This window comes from Mangifera indica, chromosome 12 (genome assembly GCF_011075055.1).
Source record: "Mangifera indica cultivar Alphonso chromosome 12, CATAS_Mindica_2.1, whole genome shotgun sequence".
Taxonomy (NCBI): domain Eukaryota; kingdom Viridiplantae; phylum Streptophyta; class Magnoliopsida; order Sapindales; family Anacardiaceae; genus Mangifera; species Mangifera indica.
In genome coordinates this window covers 7,512,783-7,535,332 of record NC_058148.1, presented here as the reverse complement: position 1 = coordinate 7,535,332, position 22,550 = coordinate 7,512,783, and the positions used below count along the sequence as shown (strand labels likewise).

At 32.4% G+C, this 22,550-nt stretch overlaps 2 protein-coding genes across 4 annotated transcripts; one reads left to right on the top strand and one right to left on the bottom strand.

Moving 5' to 3' along the window:
• The first annotated feature begins 417 nt into the window (after window positions 1–417).
• On the top strand, window positions 418–13,592 carry LOC123192788 (zinc finger CCCH domain-containing protein 13). 3 transcript variants are annotated; one of them, XM_044605453.1, is made up of 12 exons: window positions 418–576; window positions 849–2,293; window positions 4,513–4,520; window positions 5,141–5,316; window positions 5,820–5,880; window positions 5,988–6,086; window positions 7,932–8,026; window positions 8,397–8,510; window positions 10,130–10,197; window positions 12,336–12,446; window positions 12,996–13,227; window positions 13,343–13,592. In XM_044605453.1, exons 2-12 carry the CDS (start codon window positions 942–944, stop codon window positions 13,451–13,453), a joined length of 2,427 nt encoding a protein of 808 aa, XP_044461388.1. In that variant the 5' UTR covers window positions 418–576; window positions 849–941; the 3' UTR covers window positions 13,454–13,592. The 3 variants fall into 3 exon arrangements, with proteins under 3 accessions (XP_044461388.1, XP_044461389.1, XP_044461390.1); XM_044605454.1 differs by having other exon boundaries at window positions 461–576; window positions 838–2,293; XM_044605455.1 differs by lacking the exon at window positions 418–576 and adding an exon at window positions 747–770.
• Window positions 13,593–14,509: 917 nt separating this feature from the next.
• LOC123192241 (reactive oxygen species modulator 1) lies at window positions 14,510–18,383 on the bottom strand. The gene is made up of 3 exons (XM_044604721.1): window positions 18,226–18,383; window positions 17,388–17,425; window positions 14,510–14,825 (listed from the first exon to the last, which is right to left on the bottom strand). Exons 1-3 carry the CDS (start codon window positions 18,296–18,298, stop codon window positions 14,712–14,714), a joined length of 225 nt encoding a protein of 74 aa, XP_044460656.1. The 5' UTR covers window positions 18,299–18,383; the 3' UTR covers window positions 14,510–14,711.
• Window positions 18,384–22,550: the final 4,167 nt, after the last annotated feature.

Below are 22,550 nucleotides of genomic sequence, written 5' to 3'. Positions count from 1 at the left end.
TAAGATTGCATAATATTTTTCTTTAAAGTTTTATCTTTAATTTTTTTGTATTTAATTTGTGTTAGGTTCTTTGTTATGGATTTTTTTTATTGATTTTATTTTCTAAAATTAAAAAAAGAGGTTTAAAACTTTAAACGATGTTGATCGTAAAAAAAAAAAAAATATTATGTATATATATTTTTAATATATAATTAAATATATTAATGATATATCACTATATAATTAAATATAATTTTATTATTATTTTAAAATTATTTAATATATTAATATAATATATTATTTATATATATAAAAGTGTATATATATAATTTAAAAAAAGAAAAAGAAAAAGTATAAAACCAGCGTTACCTGGGCCCGGGTATGATAGTCCCAGCCCGTACGTAATTCACAAAACACCTTCTAATTTCACGGGTCGGTCACTGAGGACGGCCTTATATTTTTGTAATCGGCTTTAATTTCAAGCATTGAAATTTTCATTCTCAAACTCACTGTAACCTACCCGAAGCCCCCTTCTGTATCTATTGGGATCGAGTGCCCATTTACTCACTGGTTTTGGCCACTGGACATGAATTATCGGTACGAAGCCTTTATTTTATTATTTATATTTATATTTTATTATGCTAGTGTTTCTTCTGTGTTTTGTTTACAAATCGTTGCCGATCAAGTTACACTTGGTCGTTTCAACAGCCTTTCTCTCCGTTGTATTTTATCATAGTTTCGTAAAATTTACCTCATTTAAGGTTATTAGGTTTTGGCTCTGCTAATTTCTGGTATTACTGTAAAATCAACTTGCATTTAATTATGCTAGGATTTATATATATTTTAATTCTTGAATAGGATTATTGCAGGTTTCATTTTGATTAACATTATTTATCAAAGGAACGAAGGAAATTCTTTTGATTTTGGGATATTCTAGAAGCAATTATTCTGGGATTTTCGTTATGAGTGGTGCTCCTAAAAAATCACATGAAGATGGTGGTCATTCTTCTTCATCAAAATATCCACTCGAAGATACAGGTACATATTCAAAGTTGACATCTTCTGGGTTGTCAAATGAATACCACCATCCAGCCTATGAGTTGGGTCAAGATGCTCGGATTGTGAAAATTCCACGGTCTGATTCTCGTGATATGGAGAGAAGATCTCCTTTGCATTCCGGTTATCGGATGCCCTCATCATCTTTGAATGATTCACACATAGATTCTCATCCACTTCCTCCGGAAAACAGGCTGGAATCAAGGGATTCTAAGGATAATCAAAGAGTAGAAACCAGGGATTCTGCTGGCGAGGGAAAGAGGGATGCTCAATCTGTTAAAATTGAAAAGGATGCAAAATGTGATAGCAGAGATGATGATAACAGAGAAGCAAAATATGACAGGGAGAATTACAGTGATCTAAAGAATGATGCGAAGGTAGAAAAGGAAGGTTATGTTGCTACAGGTAGTCACTTGAACTGGAAAGAATCGAAGGATTACCTTAGAGGAAAAAGAGGTTCTGAACCACCATCTGGCACAGATCCATGGTCACGTGGTAGTTCTCAAGGCCTGGTTGAGGTTGGAAAAGACAGTTCAGTAAAAGACCGTTCAGTAACTGAAGAGAGGGATTACATGGAAACACATGAGGCTGTTGGGGAGAATAGAATTGATTCAAAAGGCGAAGATAGATTTAAAGAGAAGGATAGGAAAAGGAAGGATTTAAAGCATCGGGATTGGGGAGACAGAGATAAGGAACGAAGTGATCGTAGGAGCAGTATGCAAGTAGGTAATATTAGTAGTGACTACAAAGAATCAACTAGGGAAGAGAGAGAATCAGAGAAATGGGAGAAGGATAAGAAGGATCTTTCTAAAGATAAGGAGAGACAGAAAGAGAGGGAAAAGGATCATATCAAGAGAGAATCATGGAATGGAGTTGAGAAAGAGGGTATGTGTATGCCCAACGAGAGGGATCTGGGAGAGGGATCAGTCAAAGTGCCACCGCTAGAGCAGGAAAATCTGTTATTAGAGCAAAAAAGACAAAAAGAACTTGATAGCTGGAAAAATATTGATCGGGAAGCCAAAGATAGGAGAAGAGAAAGAGAGGCTGATATGGAAGGAGATAGACCTGAAAAGCGCAATAGGTGCTATGATAAAGAATCTGATGATGGATGTGGTGATGGTGAAGGGGCTACAGAAAGGGAAAGAGAGGTTTTTAATTATGGAGTCCAACAGCGTAAGAGGATGCTGCGACCTAGAGGTAGTCCTCAAGTTGGAAACCGTGAGCCTCGCTTTAGGGCTCGTGCTCAGGATAATGAAGGGTACACTCTTGTCTATTTTGTTCTTGGTTTCTAGCATATTTGGCTTAAATGATAATTTTTGCATTATTTCAAAATGATTTTGATTTTTCAAATTGCAGATTTGCTTCAGCAATACTAAAGCACTAGAAGTAATGCAATTTGATTTTCTATTACCCAAATTTTCCTGTATTTTGATTCTCTATGATGTAATTAGAGGATAATCAGATGTGCCTTACTGGATACAAATAACTAAATTTGAGTGATATCAATACTGTCATCCAATGAAAGGGATGCCACATTTTGGAACCAGAACAATTTATACCTTGAGTAACTTGAAAACTTTAAGAAAAAGGATGTATGTATGGGTGAGATGTCTGTCGGTTACATGAATTTATTCTTGATGTGTAAATCATTGATATATATTTTACAATTTTACTTTATTTAGTAAGATATCATATGTTGCAACTCAAGTTTTGTTGCGACATTTTCCTATACTTATTGCAATTACCACTATACTGTTCTGTTTTGTCTGCGGAAAATGTTTAGTCAGTAGCTTTCTTTTAACTTTTAAAAATAACTGTTGTTAAAGACCCATATAGTTGGGAAGGAGGTTTGTTTTATATTTCTTAGAATAATTGGTTTCACTGTAATCATTAGCCTCAATTACTTGGATTTTGAGTTTAAGATTGTTGTTACACACTGTAATCATTATACTGTGCTGTTTTGTCTGTGGAAAATGATTAATCAGTAGCTTTCTTATAACTTTAAAAAATAATTGTTGTTAAAGACCCATATAGTTGGGAATGAAGTTTTTTTTTCTTTTAATTTCTTAAAATAATTGGTTTCATTGTAATCATTAGCTTCAGTTGGATTTTGAGTTTAAGATTGTTGTTACACACTTGAATTAATTAGAGGCTATTTTCTGGTGTAATTATAAATGTATGGAATGGTACATGCAAACTAACTCCTAAGATCTAGTCAAGAGTAAGAGGAGTTATTATTTGTGGGGGTATAAGTAAGATTTGTAATAAGCTCACAAATACCTCTCATTGGATAATGAACAGGAGTTGCAACCCTCACCCTTTATGGCTGTGTGTCCTAAAAATTCAAAGAGTGCTTTAAATGGTTATAAGCCAGGAAGAAAGTTGTATTTGTTTGCTTTGAAAATTTTATATTAAAATTTGTAAATAATTGGATGGCCGTATCACACATTCTCTTTATGGTACTATGAATGAGCATTTTCATGATTTATGAATTAAGTTTATAGGAAAAGGATTACCCATAACTTAACCTACTGCTTGAAACTACAGTGAAAGCTGTAAAACTTGGCTGACATGACATCCATTATAAAGAACTTATATTCCTAACTTACATCCTATTGCTTTGTGGAAGAAAATGTTGATGAAATGTTTGCATTATCATACATTGGGAGTCACTTTTAGAAAATCTTGGAACTATTTAGTGTTGTTGTACACAATAAAATTGAAAGATATTTTTCCAGTCTTATAAGTCAATTGTTTATGTTTTTGGAATCGCTATTTATACCATTAGTTCTGTCCATTGATATAAACTACTGAATGCTTATTAGGCCAATGTGTTGTAATACAAGCACCTGGGACATGATCGACATTATAGGTGAAATAAGTAACTTAATATGCTCGAGGAGGACCAGAAAGGTTACTGGCATGTTGTTTTCAGAGACTACAAACTATTATATTAACTTTAAGAAGTGGTGGTGTTTCTTTAAAAAGGTCATGAATAGTTCATACTTTTAGCTGTTTTGACATTGCAGTTTCATGTTCTTCTCATCAGCTTCAATAAATGATAATCTTCTCATGTAATCTTAAGATTTGATAATCTAATACTGTCTAGTGTTATTAATTTTTGAAGGGATGGAAAATAAAAATCTTTTATCCTGTATAATGTATGGACCTTTTGATAAGAAATGAATAAATGCACCTCAATGTTAACTTTTCTGTGACTGAGGCTAAGATAAGAATTTTTACAAGCTTGAAAATTGTAGCTTGTGGATGCCTTCTTACTCAATCTTTTAGGAATATTATCCTTGACATTTTTTTAGACTTATTTTGAAATTTCATCAGTTTAGTTGTGATGGATTATATTATGCAAACATCTAATCTGATACATACCTCTCTTGTTTGCTGTAAGTTCTTTAATTCATTGTTTCTTCAAGGAGACATACACTCAGTGAAATTATTTCTGTTTTCTTTGTTTTGCAGATCTCAAGGTAAGCTGTGCATTTCCCTCTTGTTGAGCTTGAGAAGTGTTTGCTTGTTTTGCTTGCAGGAATGTTTAACTTAGCCAAAGTTTATTCTTCTGGAAGAAGATTTATGAGATTGCAAAGATATGTGTTGTAGCCGTTTGTATTGTTATACAATTTCGACATGTCTGGTTGGTTATTTGGTGGAGGAGAATTAGTTAATTGAGAGACTGTGATGGATTGAATTAATCCATTTTACTTTAGAAATTCCAAGACTTTGTGTCAATAGTCACTTGGTTGTAAGTTGTAGATAGTTTTAATTTTTTTTAACTCTTTGGCTTTCACATTTTGCATGTATTGGAGTAAGTATAATTTGTAATCGGTTAAAGAGCTGATAGATTTGATCTCATCCCACATTAACTACTGGCTTTATTAAATCAACTCTAAAATTGAATTACAAAGCTTTTTCCGTCTTTCTTTTGCTATTTGCATTGTAACTTGTTATGTGCAATTTGTAACTTTTGTTATTTGGTGGAAGTTTATCATTTTGTGCTCTTAGATGGAGCAGAATAAATTTGTCATTATGGTTTTGGAGTTAAATGATTTTTCTTTGACAGGGTGCATTTTATTTTCTGCTTGTTTTTCAGGTAAATCCGAAGTATCTTCTGTTGTTTATAAAGTTGGTGAGTGCATGCAAGAGCTGGTAAAGTTATGGAAGGAATATGAAGCATCTCAATCTGATAAAAACGGTGAAAGTTCTGGTAATGGTCCCACTCTTGAAATCCGGATACCAGCTGAGCATGTTACTGCCACAAATCGCCAAGTAAGATCAAGCTACTTCATATTAATCTGGAATGGATAAAGTATCTGTAAACTTGAAGTATGTGATATCTTGGTGAAAATCTATTCTATTTCCTGTTATAGATATTTTAGATGTCTTTGTGCCACTATCTTTTTGGTGAGTTAATTAATAATGAGATGTTTTGATTGCAATATGTTTGAAACTTTTGGGAATTTCTTTTTTCCATATCACAAAAGTGCTTTTAACACATGAAAAGTATTTCAAAATTACATAAATATTCTGTGGTGTTTGTATTTTTCTGTCAATGAGTTAAAAGGGTAGGTGGTGTCATTAGGTCTCAGGTTCACTAATTTTCTCACTTCGCACCTCTTTTCCTCTTTTAACATATTGCAGAAGTAGCATACTTCACTGCTGTCAATTGTAGCCTTACATGTTGCATTTTGTTAATCTAAACCTTTTGTTAGCACTGATAGTAGCTGATTTTGTTACCACACTTCTCAGTTACCTAAGTTAATTATGTATAGGTCAGAGGCGGCCAGCTATGGGGGACTGATATTTACACAGATGACTCCGATCTTGTTGCTGGTATGTGATGCTTTCAAAAAGTGAATTTCAATCATCTTTTTGATGTGTGAATATTAGAATTTGGTGGCGTCTATATGCTAGAATTTATCTGGGATCTTGTTTTCCAGTTCTCATGCACACTGGTTACTGCCGCCCCACTGCATCTCCTCCTCCACCTGCTATCCAAGAGCTTCGTGCTACAATCCGAGTGCTACCTCCTCAAGATTGTGAGTTTGATTCTAACTTCATTTTGTTTATACGCTATTGTTTGGAAAATATATCCAAAATGTTTTTTCAACCTAGGCATTGCGTGAGTATTAGAAAAAATATGTTGTGAGTTGGCTTTTTTCTCACATCTATGGCCTCTAGCTGGCATCTGTGTATAGCTGGGTTGCTTTCAGTTCGGATTTGATAATATGAAAAGAAGATTGACAATTGTATCAATGCTTGATTTGGTGATTGTAAGAATAAGTATTTTAGATTTTGACTGTTGCTTAACTGTAGTACTTAGCGAACTTGAATCTGGAAGAATTACCAAAAAAAGAAGTTGAATCTGGAATAACAAGACTTGACACTTCTTGACTTCAGGTTCTTTAGAATCTTAGTAGTGGTGATGTTTGCATGTAGTGGTCTTAAATAGATTGTGTTTCTTTCTTTCAATACATACATCATAAATTAATAGGTTAAGGAAAGATTCCAATGGTCTGTATATGGGGAATTTGTTTTGCTTAATCATAACAGGGAACTGTCTTCATAAACTCTCTATACCTATTCCCATGACTTCATTTTTTTCTTCCTGTGTGCGTGTGTCCTTTTTGCAAGAGACTATTATAATATTATTAATAGAAGGGTAATTTACAGAATTTCTCAGTCATTCCACTAAAATATGACTAGCCTATGGAAGCAAAAAGATTTTCTGTGATCTCAATACTGAGTATGTGCGAAGTTGAAAACTATCAAAAAGCCATGTATGCCAACCAACTCTCAATAACATGACATATTCTCACATAATTGTATTTGCCTTGAATCCTTCTCTGGTTAGATTTATGAAGATGAAAGAATTATCTTGAAATTCTTTTGACACTGAATCCCAGAAATGATTTCCAAAAGACTGATCTTTATTTACAAGAACGAAGGTGTCTTCCTCTCCTTAAGCATAAAAGGCCCGCTATTTCTCTGGTTCCGAATTACTCAGGAAAGGTCATATATCAGCTAATTACTAATTTTCAAGACTTATTCAGAACATGAGCTATTCTAGGCACGTAACTCGTTTGTCAGTCCTTTTGGAGAAGCTTATGGTAGTGTGTACCCATGTTTAAGAGATCTATAATATAAAACCGTGGTATGGCTGGCTTATAATAATTTGGTTGCTAACTTTGTTGACCCCCTATAATACTTGCATAATCTGAAAAGCACAAAAATGTTATATGATGAGACCTATGATTTGTGGACACTTATCTTATAGAGAAGTTGCAATGCTGGGCTATTTTGATTTCAAGATCTGACATTCATGTTCATCCTCATTTATAGGAGAAGGCGATGATCAGTTGCCAAAAATATGTGTGATACTTTTTTGTAGTGATCTAAAAATTTTATATGGCCCTATCAATACTTCAAAGTTTGATTTTTTTTCCGTCTTTGATTTTCTTATAAGGAAATATATGCGCTATTATAGTTTAGCATATATGTTTTATGCTATAAAAGCTCAAGTTGACTTTTTCATTACTGTGCTTCATGTCTAGACTTTTAGAATTGCCTTATCTCACACTGTCCAAGTTGAAGCATAGCACTCATGTCCATGGATACAAATAATAATAATAATAATAAAAACTGTTGACAAAGGTACTTTTATTGCTTGTTGAGGTTGTAGGATACCATTTTATTACCTTGTATGCTATTGGTCTGAACCTCCCAATTAGTTGATATATAAAAGTAATGTGATTTCTGTTTAATTAGTTATAAGTCAAGCTTTTGCTTTTCCTTCATGTATTTCTGCAATTTCTATCACAAGTCTTGTCTTCTTTATGCAATTTTGATCACAACTCATGCTTAACCTCAAATGTTTGAGCTAGGTTACACATCTGAACAAAGAAATAATGTACGTTCCCGTGCCTGGGGTGCTGGAAGTGGTTGTAGTTACCGTGTTGAAAGGTGCTGCATTGTGAAGGTGACAATCTGGTTATCTCAGCCTTCTCTGCATGAGAAATATCTTAATGATGTTTTATTTTGTGTTAGAGATGAGATGGTTGTATAAATTTGTTATTGTTAATCATATTTTTAGTTCCTTTGGACTCTAAATGCACCCTATTTTAATTTTTGTTTCCATTTTGGTTAGAGCTTTTTAGTGGGAAGAAACCAATATGATATTTTTATCCAGTCTAATTTTTTTGAAGTTATACATACATAGTTGTGTCTATTTTAGTTGCAAAATAGAGGTGGAACCATTGATTGGGAACCTTGTCTTACATATTATGATATTTTTTCTCTGCAAATTTTGTAGAGTCATGCATATTTATCTCTGTCTATTTTTACTGCAGAAAGGAGGTGGAGCAATTGATCTGGAGCCTTGTCTTACACATTCGTCGACAGTGGAGCCTACCCTTGCTCCAGTGGCAGTTGAACGGACAATGACTACAAGGGCTGCAGCTTCGGTAATAAATAACAATCTCTTATTAAGCTAAAGTTGGATTTTATATTTTTTGTCGTTGACATCTCTGTGTTTATTACTGTGATTGTCATATGCGGCTCTTTACTCATCATATATCATTTATAATCTTTCTAATGTAGTTTAGACTTTTCTCATCTGTTGAATTGTTTTAAAATTTGGCTGAATTCCTGTTTGATTTGGTATTTTGAAAGGCAGAGCCATTTTAGCACCAAAAACTCGCACACACGCATTTTAATTATTTTTATTACTTTTACAATGAAGTTACCTGCTGAGATATGATCCAGTGATGAATATTTATGATACTCTGGAGCTCAGTTTTTTTTCAGTATAGGGTATGAGCTACAGAGTTTATGTGAAATGTGTTAGCTGGTGAAAATTATAATGTTTGTGGGCTTCAAAATTTTCTTTGCATAATGAACCATATTGTTACACTTACGGAAGCTTTCAGAACTATATAATAGTTCTGCATAATGGAAAGAAACCTTAAGATGCTATCATCTTGTTTGATTGTGAAATTTTAGGTGTTTGATAAAAGAATTAATATATGTGTAGTTTATTTCAACTGGTATTTGTGTGGTTATTTACACTGCGTTTATCTCTGGAATGAAATGGACTTATTTCTGCTGATTTGTTTTTATTACTTTTCTTTTATGTTTTATTCAGTATGCCCATATCTTCTGGGTTATCCTTTGTGCTTCTTGGAAATTGTAGTTTGTTTAAATTGTTGTCTCATCTGCCTTGGTTCACTAGGTTATGAATTTGCAATTGGGGAACACAGTAGTGGACTGACAAGAGACTTTGTCGGAACTACAAATTTCTGTAAAACATAATTTCTATTGCTTGCAACCTATAGCCTGAGTCACTTGTGTCTTTGACCTTTTAGAAAATAATTAGATGTTTCTTTCTTAATTACTAAAATTATTAGAATACCCTTTTATGAGGGTGCTCATGATTTTGCATAGCAATCCGAGAAGGATACTTTAGCAATTGTTTAAGAGCTAGGCACTCGCATTTTTTCTTTGAAAGCAGTCTTGTAAACCAACAAAGCCTATTTTATTTGAAATCCATCATAAAGTAAAGCGGTTGTCCAATAGAATGGTTATAAATATGGAGGTCAAACTTCAGTGAAAATAAGAGGCTTCCTTAACTAGAAAGTAAGAAATCACTTGGCTCTAAGCATAGTGCATAAACCTTTGTAGAATCTAGACGGAAGCATAATGGATGAAGGTGCTTATACTTTCTTAGTTCTATGTTTGCATTTGATATTATGCATTGGTAGATAGCATTCTAAACCGACTATATTTTTGCTGTCTTGAGTGCTCTCTAAGCTGTCTGTTGGTAAGTTAAGTAATATGGTTTATGGTATTTTATCATTCCTATTTGGCATATGGTTTCAACTGTTTACTTTGACTCTTAATATGTGGTTTTCTGCATTTCCATCATAAAAATGTTGTAGTCATCATTTTATATATATTTTTTGATCAACTCCCTGGAGGGAAGGAAATTTATGGTTCGAATCATATGGTTTTTTGCCATTGTGTGTCTATGTATTTTGTGTGTATTAAATTATTATATGCTTAGGTAGTGGCTTTTATTTTGCAGAATGCATTGCGGCAACAGAGGTTTGTGCGTGAAGTAACGATACAGTACAACCTCTGCAATGAACCCTGGTACACCTAAGATTTTCATTTCTATAGCTGCTACATGGTTTTCTTAAGTTTTTTATCGGGTTTGTATGTAGTTTTTGTCTTTTTATGTTCAAAATTAGTAATAATAATTGGATCTACCCTAAAAATTTTTTATACAAAGAAATGCTTGTGCTGATGGTTGTGTTTCTGGGGTAATGTCTCCCTGATAATAGATCATTCTTTAGGTCTTTCAATGGCCTTGATATCCCCTTTAAAATTGTAGAATGTTTTACTACTCTTTTTCAATGTTCTGGTGGAAAGTGGTTTTGCTTCTCTGCACACAAGTTTGTCTGTGAATTTTCTCGATTAATACTCTACTTCTAAGACCTTTGCTTTTTTAGTAGCATGTTGATTAAAATGATGGTACCAATCTATTTTAAATATTTTCCATGCAGCATTAGGAGTTTTTTTTTTTTTAAATGACCAATGAATAAGATGATACTTGCTGTGCGGTTACATCTTGGGATTGCCATATGCCTTATTTGAGTTGAAATAATATTAATGTGTCACTGTGCATTTGGCTCTGTAACCTTATTTGTCTCCTAAATGATGATTTGTATTTCTGAGCGATCTTATATGTTGCTGTTTTCCCTGATGCCAGACTCAAAATTCCCAATGGTATATGTAGGACCCTTTAGTTGACATGATGTTTTGATTGCTCAAGTGTTTTGGGTTTAATTATCAGAACTAATTCTATGGAATTGCTTCCTAGTTTGTTGGATCAAGTTGCAAATAAGGGTTTTTAAATTTGTAGGGGCCATTTGATTATATTTCTATGTTCTATTTTGTCTGAAGAATTGCAAAAGATGATAATCTTGTTTTGCAAGATTACAGAATTTGTTAGGTATAATTTAAAAAAAAAAAATCATGGTGGAGTATTTTATTTATTTATTTTTTATGAACCATTTTCAATACATAACTTAGATACTTTGTTAACTTTTTATATAATTCTAGGTGAAAATCGGAGATATCTATGGAAAATTAAAAAAAAAAAATAAAACCTCAAAAGTGCTGTCAAATTTTGACTATTGAACAGAGTATTGTCTTCCCTTTTTATTTAGTTGTAATGGAGAAAGCAAGATTTTCTATTTTTCTGAAATAGAAAAGCGAAATGCATGTTAGAGAAGGGATTTACATTTTAGGAGAATAAAAGAAAATTAGATACTTGAAATGGAAATAGAAACTTACACACCCTGGTTTTCGATAGTTATATTTGTTTTTTGGCTCAGTTATCCATAAATGTTGCTGTGAGCCAGAAAGTAATTTATCATGGTAATGATGCAGCCAATGGTGGGAGTAATAATATAATAGCTATAACTACATAAGGAAACAAAGTAAGTATTAATTTTATGTCTGAAAAATGATGGCAATCAAGATCCATGAAGGAAATCTTGATGCGAAAATAGTTAGGAAATTCAAAAAAGAAGACTTATGATTATCAATATGATTTGAAAGATGAAATTTTGTTTGAATACATATGGTTAGTGTGGTCATTTTGATACTATAATATCAGTCCAGTTTAAACTTATAGTTCATAGCTGTAACTGATGTTTTCCTTATCCATGGAGTTTTCTTGGGAGTTTTCTTGGCCTAAAAATTGTATGCAACTTTGAAGTGATAAGTCCAAGAGAAAAGAATTGTCAGTTTAATTTTTGTGCTTGCATCTGTATCTATAATTGAAGATCTTACAGGTACTTCTCTCCTTAGATTATGTATGGTGTGTTTATGAAAGAGGTTATCCTGATTATGTAATCCCACATCACTATGGGGTAAAAGTTTAAAATCAAGACTTTTTCCCCATATATAGATGTATCAATATGTTTCTAATGTTATGCACTGTTATTAATTTGAGTTTTCAGTAACAAGATATGTATCATATTGTGTATTTCATTGCTAGCTATTAAATTTTAGTGGTGCTATGGCTGAATATATTTCTACTTGATTGCACAGAATGATATTTTATTTTCAATTTTAAAGAGGTGTTTCCTGCAGTCTTATGTATATTTATTTATATTATAGTTAGTTGTTATTATTTCATTTTTTTTTAATAATTTTTTTATCACTTCAATTCTATAGTGTTTACAGTTCTAATTAATTTTAGTATTTGCAAACTTATTCAGGATCAAGTACAGTATAAATATCGTTGCTGATAAAGGACTGAAAAAGCCTCTTTATACATCTGCACGTTTGAAGAAGGGAGAAGTTCTTTATTTAGAAACACATACATGCAGGTACTTTTCCCATCTCTTGCCGGCTGTTGGTCCTGCAGCATGATTAATTGCATTTGGGATTCTGGAACATGACGACTTATTTTCATAAAATTCTTTGATCAGTTGCTATCAGCTTTTGTCTTTAATTTTTTTTATTTGTCTTATTGTGATTGGGGTTTTTAGTGTGTCAAATGACAAATATCAGAAGTAAGAAATGATACTTTGATTTCTCTGTCATCACGGGATTAATTTCTTTTCCTCATGTAATTGTGGTGCAAAATCGAGTAACTGCTCTCGTAAATTGTTTTTGGTTTTTTCTTTCCTTAAGTTTCTCATGTATCCTTGGACAATTGCTAAGTTGATACAATTGGATTACACCTATATTTCTTTGGACAAGTATGTACACCTTTGAATTCTGAATCCTATCGATTTTTTGGAGTGCAATTGATTTCATTTTTCATTTCTCCCTAATACAGAAATAATCAGTTGTTTATTCTGTGCTTGTATCCTCTCAAATACATGACTTTATACTTTTTGATCATTTTTCTGATCTTGAGCTGTTATCTGAAGGTATGAGCTCTGTTTTATGGGGGAGAAGACGGTGAAAGCCGTGGCAGGATCTCAGTCACATGATTCAGATACAGATAAGTCTCAAAATCATCACCCAAACTCTGTAAATGGTGAAAAGAACGAAGGTGATAATGCTATGATTGATGTTTTCCGTTGGTCTCGCTGCAAGAAGCCCCTTGCCCAAAAGGTCATGCGTTCCATCGGAATTCCACTGCCCCTTGAGCATGTGGAGGTACTTGATCTGAAATTGTTTCTTTTCTTGTGTTGTTTTCTAGCATGTTTATATCAAATAAAGGAAGGAGAGAATGAAAGAATTGAACAAGTCGTCTGTGTTTGATGTTGAACAGGTTATAGAAGAGAATCTGGAGTGGGAGGATGTGCAGTGGTCGCAAACGGGTGTTTGGATAGCCGGAAAAGAGTACACCCTTGCTCGGGTGCATTTTCTATCTTTGAACTAACAACTACTAGTAGTTATGTTTGTGTTTTAGAATTATGTTGACTATTTATTTATTTGTCTTCATATATTGAAGGAGCAGGTACTAACATTCTGTATGACTTTACTGAGAGTGAAAAGGTGATTCTACTAGATAATACTAATTGCGGTGTTCAATGACCATATAAAAATAATGCCTCAAGATAGATGTTTCCTCTTTAAAACATAAGACCAGGAACCTGTTTATTAAATTCCTACTAGTTTTACCAAAACGAAGACGACCCTTTTTCAAGCATGGGTTTAGTCTGCACAGGTTTTTTCAAAATACAAATTCTAGATTTTGAAAGTTTCTAAAATCTGAATAAGTGGCTGATTGTCGTTATTATGATTGCAAACCATCCCACACTTCAATCTCTTCAAGAGAGGGGATTCGATGATATAAAAGATAAAAAATAGTGTCCCGTATATAAATAATATAATATTATATAATTAGATAATTTAAAATTAAAAATAAAATAATATTTAATTATATAATAATATCGTTATTTTTATATAAAATTAAATGATTATTTAAAATATAAATCACAAATTTAATTTGTTAAAATAAAATTATTTTATTTATTATTAAATTAAATAAAATCTCCTCGTTAATAAATTATAAATTTGAATTATAAATTTAAATTATAAATTCAACAAATTGAAGTTACTGTATTCTTATATATATATATATAGAAAAATAAATTCGTATCGTTTTAAGCCTTTCATGCTTGTCATTGAACATTTGTCTCACAGCAAGACGTGTTGTTGAAAAAATAACTCAGATCTAAGTATTTCTTACAACTAAAAACAATTCAGAATACTAAAACCAAAAAGAAATTAAGGTTTACCTTTCAATACATTTTAGGAGACTTCTAGTGTTTTCATTTTCTTCTGCCAAACTCGAGAGAATAAAATTAAAGGCCAGATTCGACTATTTCGAAATAATTATCAAAATCTTTACTTCAGGCTTTTACCGTGCTCTAGTCAATCAAAAATTTTGCAATAATATGAATTCATCTAATAAACTCGACCTGAACTATAATAAAAGTAACATGTCCTCTTCTTTTCGAGGTCACTTTTATTTCAGTCAAAATTCATTAAATAACTAAAGAAAAAAAAAAAAACAAACAAAAAGGTGTCTGAATTCCTCATCATACAGAAGATGCAATATATATCATGAAGGCCAAAGGTACTTATGATAACACAAATAACACAATCTCAATGCCAAAAAGCAAGAGAAAAAGTTAGTAAGACTTCCCACAATGTATCAAGCTACCCGCACCCAAGAAAAGACCGAAAATTGCTGCACTCCCTAAGGTAGTTTGCCCAATATATCTTATCTTTAGGAGTCCTGGAACCTGCAGGAAGTTCAACACCTAACTTAAAACCAGGCATGAAAATTAAAAAAAACAAGGATAAGAATTGTAGTAAAATGCAGTCTTAAAACTATGAGAAGTTAAATCCGAATTCACCAAACTGCACCAACTACCTCAAACTATCCAAACAACTGATGTGTAACAGTTACATTTAGGACATGATGATAGCTGAGAAACTAATCATCAGATTATTTTCTCTTTTTTAATGTTTTCCTATTCTCAATAAAGCTCTATTCCCTGGAACTGAGAGAATTAAATTTAAATCTCAACCTATAGATACTGTTTAGTCATCTGCAAAATATAATTACGCAACACAAATTATAAGTTTAATACAAAGAATCAAAAATCCTGCTACGCATAGTTATCAAAGGTGCACCTTAGGTGATGCTTTACCAATGGCAATGTGGCCATCACTTTGAGTATGGTCAAGACAACTAATGATTCAAAGACGATGGCTTTTAACGCTTTTTTGACGCCTTTGAAGAAGCTTTGGGCATAAAAAAGCGCACTTTATTATCACCTAGGCTATTTTTAACTAGAATTGAGTGCTACCGACAATTCCTAGACAATTTTTGGTATAATCTTAGGCTTCCCAGCAGGTTTTGGGCAATTTTTCAGCCATATAAAAGGATTATTGGCAATTTATGTGTTCTCCAATAAGGTTTGAGGTTATCGAGAGATCACCAACTAGTTCAAAGGTCATTGAGAGGTCAAAAATGAGTTCTAAGGTTGTCGAAAAAGTTGTCCATGAGTTCTAACGTATTGGAGAGGTTGTTGGGGGTGATTTAAGGTTGTTGGATAAGTTGTTAGAAAGATTAAAGGCTGTTAGATAGGTTGCTAGAAAGATTTAAGGTTGTTAAATAGGTTCCCTGTCACTAATCCCTTAATATAATAGCTAGAGAGGTTTAGACATGATAACCAGTTGTCGACTTGATTTGAGACTACTAATGAAGTTGCTCAATTTTTTATTGTTAGTGAAATAAAAAGTTATTTTATATTTAATGGAAATGGGAAAATTTTTAATGAAAAATTTTAATCGCCTTAGGTAAAAAAGCAACATCTTAGACTTGCTTTTTTCGCTTAGACAATAGGATCCCTCATTGCCTTTTGACACTTTTCGTCTTTGACAACTATGCTGCTACATTGCTAATGATGTGCCTTCTTATATTTATAAGTAGGTCATTATGGAATTGAACCATTACAAGATTACCATTGTTAGAAGCTAAAATTCAACAAGGGCCATTCCAATGAACTGTGTACCTAAAGAGGTCTTTGTAAACTATGCACAAAGGTCAGCTATTGAGGCTATGCTAACTTTGAGGAAAGAAATGAAATGAGAATATAGAAAGAACTAGGGAGCAGACAACAATGAGGGCTTAAATTAGATTCCAACATTTAACTACAATGAAAAATCATTAATGAAAGCTAAATTATAATATATCAACCAACGGATTAATAAACATTTAGTAATAATTTTAATAAAGTTCAAGGTCTAAAATTTAGTATAAAATTTCGATGATATACAGCACTTCAAAAGCAATGATGGCAAGCATCTAAATTGTCCTAAAAAATGAAATTTGCATAAAAAATACATCACAATATTTTTCTAAAATTTGAACCAGTTCCCAACAACGAATTCTATGGACAACCTTGGACCATCTTTTAAAAATAAACTCAAAAGACCATGTAATATGTCCGATATTAGCAAACAAATGTTCCGTCAGAGTTGGTGCACCACTGAGTCACTGATAATAAAATATGTTAAACAGAGATTATAGAGAGGTTAAGGTAATTGAGTAGCAGTAATTAGTAATGATCATAACATTGACATTATTAGTATTATTAAGAGGATGATAGTGATAGCATGACTATGGCTGTCATTGTGGTATAGACAGCTTGCCATCCATGGTGGTAATCATCTTAGCAATATTAATGATGTTGGGATGGGGTGCAGCAACAAAGACTACAAGAATGATGGAATGGTAGTCACAACATTGGTTTACAGGTGGTCTGGCTGTGTTGATAGTGATAAATTTTGAACCCTAGGCAAGTGTTGGGTAATAAAAAAGGAGTGACAGTTGATGGAGATGACAATGATGATGTTAATGGTTAAGTGGTTGCAGTTATGATGGGCAATGCTAAGAGTTGGTTTAGTGGCAATATCAAAATGGTTTATGATTTCAAATATATGTGGTTTTTCTTAGTCCTAAACCTACTTCTATTTATATCCAAAAATCCTTTGACCTTCCTTATGTGTCACTGAGTACTAAACCAAGAGATTTGAACCTTTCACCCCATGATTAAAACAAAAGGCTTTAAAAACTCAACCCAACCATTGGACTAAACTATTGAAAGAACAAAAATGGTGACTCCTATTATTACTAAACACTTTTTACGTTTTACTATCGAGACTCTAATTAAAAAAAGAACAAAATAAAATATAATGATGGCATAAGAGTCACCTATAAACCAAATAAGAAAGAAAGTGTCACCATAAAAAATCTGCATTGTCTCATATGAAGGGTGAAATATCAAACTCTTTACCTTATATCTAACAGCCTCATATGTCCCATAAACAGCACCTGCATGTTAAAAATTATTAGAATATAAATAGATTACAGTACTTGACATAAAAGCAAGGCAAAGCTTCTAAGATAAATCAAACAGAAAAGAGGTAAATTCAAAGCAAAAATATAAAAAAAATCATGGTATGAAGATTTTAGTAATAATCAAACTGTGAAAACTATACTGAAGCAGTAGAGATATCTGAATCCCATGTTGTATCAAAATAGAAAACATATAACCCAGCTATCAAATGCCATCACCAGCGGTCTACCATTATCCCTTACAACAGTCATCATAAATTTCCCTCCAAAAAATCCTGCAGAACAGTCTAAACACTCTCATAAAAAGAATAAGTAAACACTCTTATAGAAGCCTATATACACTCTTGCACAAATTCCTACCCTTCTGGCAGCATTAATTTCTCATAACAATGTTAACTCCTTAAAAGAATAAGTAACTTCATCATATAAGTTAATTAGCCAATAATCCTATTTCAGTATAACAACCACACTAAAACTCGAAATTATAACTAGTCGAAAGGAAAATTTAACAATGCTAACGAAAAACAAAGTTTTTGTTTGGTTGCCGCGAAAACATATAAAACCTAAAAATCTCTAACTTCAAATTTTATAATCTTATCTTTCAAAATCAACTCAATCAGAACTTTTTATATTCAAAAACAGAAAAATAAACAGATTAATAAGCTTATGGAATCGATGAAACTGTCAAAAGTTCTAGCACACGAAACATTCGTCAGTGTCATTTAGGGTTTAGGCTTTTCGGAACAAGGATTAAAAAGGTATATGAGGGAACTCACCGACCGCACCACCGACAGCACCGCCGACAGCAACTCCGGCGCCGACACGTGCTAAGCAGCTATCTCTAGCCATTCGAAGATGACACAATCGTTGCTCTCTCTTCGCTGTTCTTGTTTTATTGAGAGGGTGTGCGACTTGTGTGTAAACTGCCGCCTTAATTTATTAAAAGGCCAAAGATTTGTTACCCACTCAAAGTATCTCTTTTCTTCTGTTCCCTCCCTTCACTTTAAAAACACCGTTTATCCACCCATAAACATTTAAAATTAGTAAAATTTTAATTCTTTAAGATTTTATTTTTTTTATTTTTTAAATTCTAAAAACTAACAATTTTTCCTATAGACAAGTTTTAAAAAATAATATTTTCTCTCCTAGAGTTTAGTTTTCAAACTCCGACATAATCTCTAACGACATCTATTTTCTTTTCCTTTGGTGGTCGTTCTCTCACTACCTCCCTCTTCGATTGGCAATCCTAAAACTAGCAAGAGACATTGTTTCATTGGGAAAAGGCAAAACAGTGTCTCCTCGATGAATACGAGATTTCTCATCTTTGTTTTCTCGAAAAAAATTAGAAGTTCTTTCTGGCATCAATCGACGTCATCCAAAACTTTCAAACGAGAGAAACTTCACCGCTGGAGGGAGAGGAGGTATCGGAAGATATTCATCGTCGATGATAGCATCAGATTTGATGCTAGAGATATAGAAACTAAATCCTAAGGGGGAAATGTCATTTTTTAAAACTTGGGTTAGAAGAAACTTTTAGTTTTTAAACTTTAGAAAAAAAAAGAGATTAAATTTTAATTTATTTTAAATATTACATATAAAGTAATAATTTTATTCTTAAAACCATTAATTTTAATTACTTATACATAGATATTTAGAATTTTCAAAAATAAAAAATAAAAATTTGGGAAAACATGATACTCTCTGTGGGAGTAAGTCCTTTGGCCTTTATCATAACCATTCCTTCCCATAAATTGTTAGTATATCGTAGGAAATTAATTGTTTTTTGAAAATTCCGTCTGTACCCTTTGAATTTGACGGTAATTTAACACTAGTTTATGCTTAAGAATCCTATTTTCTCTGGACCGTTTTCATCCGCGATCACTAAGAGAAAAATCACTTAAAATCGGAAAGTTACTTTATTATTAATATCATAAAAATTTAAGCAGGTATATTATTTGTTAGTTTATATCAAAGTTTTCGGATTAAAGGAAAATAGAACCTCTATTATTTTTGAAAAAGGATAGATAGGGGATAGATAGTAGGTCGGTAGACGCAATAGATAGGTAAACACGGTAGACAGGTAGACCCAATAAGTGAAACAACCATTTTTTAATGGTTTAGGTAGATTTTGGAATATATAAGAATATACAAGGTTTTATGATATTTTAGAAACATGAATTCCATCTTGTGGATGCTAATGGATATCCGGAGTTGTTTTATCATTCAATAATGTTGTTTTAACTATACGTGTTTTTGTAATCTCAAATAAATTTTCAATTTGGCTTTTTAAAAATGGTTGAGATAATATTTATAATTGGATATGGAAGGCAATGGATTTCTCAAGTTGCTAACAGTTGGGGATACGAGGGCATGAATTAGAGATTGACAATAGTTGATGCATAAACAAATTATGATGGATTGATTGAGGTCATGAGTTCTCGTATAAGAATCAACTAAAGGTGTAATGATTGTAAAATAGTGCCCCAGAACTAATTGATTTGTATATTTGTAACTGTGTAATTAATTAATTTATTAATAAATGAATTCTATTACTCATGTATGTTAATGTTTTATATAATGTGTTCGTATGAGTAATATATCTTTAGAATGGTAAAATTGTGAGGATGAGATTAAGTAATTGATCGTAAAAACCTTATATACACATTAGATGACTATTTTTGAAACGTCTGTAATTCTAATATTACTATAACTAAAGACATGAGTAATAATAATGAGATTATCATAGCATTAATTTACCTCATCAAAAGGTAACGATAGTGATCACGTGTCAAAACTGTTAGCTGATAGCGTATTGTCAAATGTTAGACCGATGTTAATACACTTGTTTGAGCTCGAGCGAGTCCAAAATAAGCTAAACTCAAATGAACTTGAGCCTAAAAGTTTAATATTTTCAAACTCGAGCTCGAGTTTTGAAGTGTTTAGTTTGTCAAACTCACGAGTTAAGAATTTTAATATAAAACGATATCGTTTTGATTAATACATATTAAAACGACGTTGTTTTAATAACGAACTAGTTAAAAGTTCGAGCTCGACTATTTTAAAACGAGTCGAGCTTGAACTTATTTGAAGTGAGCTTGACAAGCTTGAGCTCGAGCTCAAGTTCAGTTTCATAAAAATAGAATTCAGTTTGAGCTTCGGTTCGCCCAAACTTGGTTCGAATCGAATCTATCCCTCCCTGCCGGTGTTACAACATCCAGACCTACCACCACCAATGAGCACTTAGGTTCTCTTGAATACTTCCGAAGTCAAATGTCAATTATCTGAAATCAGAACTACCTTAATTCCACTTTCATGAATGCTTCAGTATTGATGCTTCATGAGTACTTCAAAAATTTGTCAGAAAAAATTTTCCATTTGTAACAGATTGGACAGAATAAAAAACAGAGCATGCTTTGTTAACAGTTTATTGAAAATTTTTTTGGTAACTAGAAACCTCATCCGAATTGGATGTTATATTGGAACTAAATCAACTATAATGAGGATCAAACTAATTATACTGAATAGGACAAACCCAGATCTAATAACTAATCTCGTAATTATTATGTAAAGTAAGCCAAAAATTTTATCTTGATCTCATTAGAAGAGATTTGAATCCGTCCTCGTTTATTAGTCTATAATATTGAAATATATTCGAGGTAATTCAAAATTTATCAATTTTACTATTCAAATATGATATACTCAGAGTCAGATGTCAGCTATAACAGAGCAACTGCCTACCTTCCCAGCTTCTTCAACTTTCTCCACTGTATATAACTAATATTCTCAAATTGCGCTGTGGTTTGAGATTGAGTAACCCACTTGAATTTTCAAAAAATAAAAAAGTCCTGTCCATTTGAATTTATAATAAATTTCAAAGATAATCTAAATATACCTATCTTGGATATATAATAAAGGCCAAATCACTATTTTCCACCCAAATTTTGATGAAATGTTTGCGTTTTATTTTTTAAATTTGAAAATTTATTTGTCTATTAATTATTCACTTTTGTTTATAAAAACCACTTGGTGAAAAGACAGTGAAATCATTTTGCATGAATCTAAAAAAAAAAGATTAAAAAAATATTTAAAAATTAAAAAATATCTTGTTTTTCTTCTCTTTCATTCCTCGTATTTGTTCTTTTTTTTTATCACCGAGCCCATTAATTTTTGCCCTTCAATCAAACTTTCATCCATTTCTTTATCTAAATCTCACCTAATTATTTTCATCAAATCGGCTATATCCACCCTTAGACCTCAAATCAAGCTTTTGTGAGATTGTCGTGGCAAGCAGTGACAATCACTTGGCTTGTGGATGGCCAAATCTGGCCACCAGTACTAGGCTAAGCAAAACTGCTTGAAAAGAAGAGAAGAGAAAGGGAGGAGAGCAAAAACCGTAGTTCACCCAAAAAATTTTACTGTCAACAAGATTAGGTACAAATCTTTCTAATTAAAACTAGAAGACATAAATCCATGATTTCCCAAGAACATATCTTCTAGACAAATGTAGCAAGTTTCCACAATAAATGTAGAAAAATCTCACCAATAATAAAGGTGTGTTCAAGGGATAAAGACAATTTTTTAGAACTCCAAATTTGATCTCCACCGTTCAAAATGACGATTAATGAATCTTAACTATTCTCCTAAAATTTCAACACAATCGAACTATGGATTTATCTTGATTGTGGCTGTTGATCAAACCTAAACGAACAACTCTCACCTAAAAAGATCTACACTTTTCTTCTCTGTTTGCTGTTATAAAAACCAATTCTGCTCACATACTTGCTGCTTTAAACTTTTGGATTTTTAATCTCTTTAATTGGTTATCAAGATTACCAATTTAGTCTTCCTCTAAGTGAGAAAGGAAAATTACTTGGGCTTCACTTTTAGTAAGTAAACTTTGGGCCATCCGCCATACGGAGGGAAACCTAACCCAACATTTTGGAATGGTCACAGTATGTTTTATCTAATGCAATGCCCGCCAAAGCAGCCTCGACTGCCACCACATGAAAACCATACTCCATTTTTCTTGTGTAAAGTATGCAACACCCGATTTGCTTCGAGACAAAATTTCCCTGATAATAATATCTCTATCTCTTTTACT

Excerpts from the sequence above, each read along its gene's own strand:
- LOC123192788 (XM_044605453.1), top strand. The coding sequence starts at position 942 with ATGAGTGGTGCTCCTAAAAAATCACATGAAGATGGTGGTCATTCTTCT. Across the intron at positions 8,511-10,129 it reads CTACAAGGGCTGCAGCTTCG|AATGCATTGCGGCAACAGAG; the intron begins GTAATAAATAAC and ends TTTATTTTGCAG. Across the intron at positions 10,198-12,335 it reads AACCTCTGCAATGAACCCTG|GATCAAGTACAGTATAAATA; the intron begins GTACACCTAAGA and ends AAACTTATTCAG.
- LOC123192241 (XM_044604721.1), bottom strand. The coding sequence starts at position 18,298 with ATGGCTAGAGATAGCTGCTTAGCACGTGTCGGCGCCGGAGTTGCTGTC. Across the intron at positions 17,426-18,225 it reads TGCTGTCGGTGGTGCGGTCG|GTGCTGTTTATGGGACATAT; the intron begins GTGAGTTCCCTC and ends TTTAACATGCAG. Across the intron at positions 14,826-17,387 it reads ATGAGGCTGTTAGATATAAG|GTTCCAGGACTCCTAAAGAT; the intron begins GTAAAGAGTTTG and ends AACTTCCTGCAG.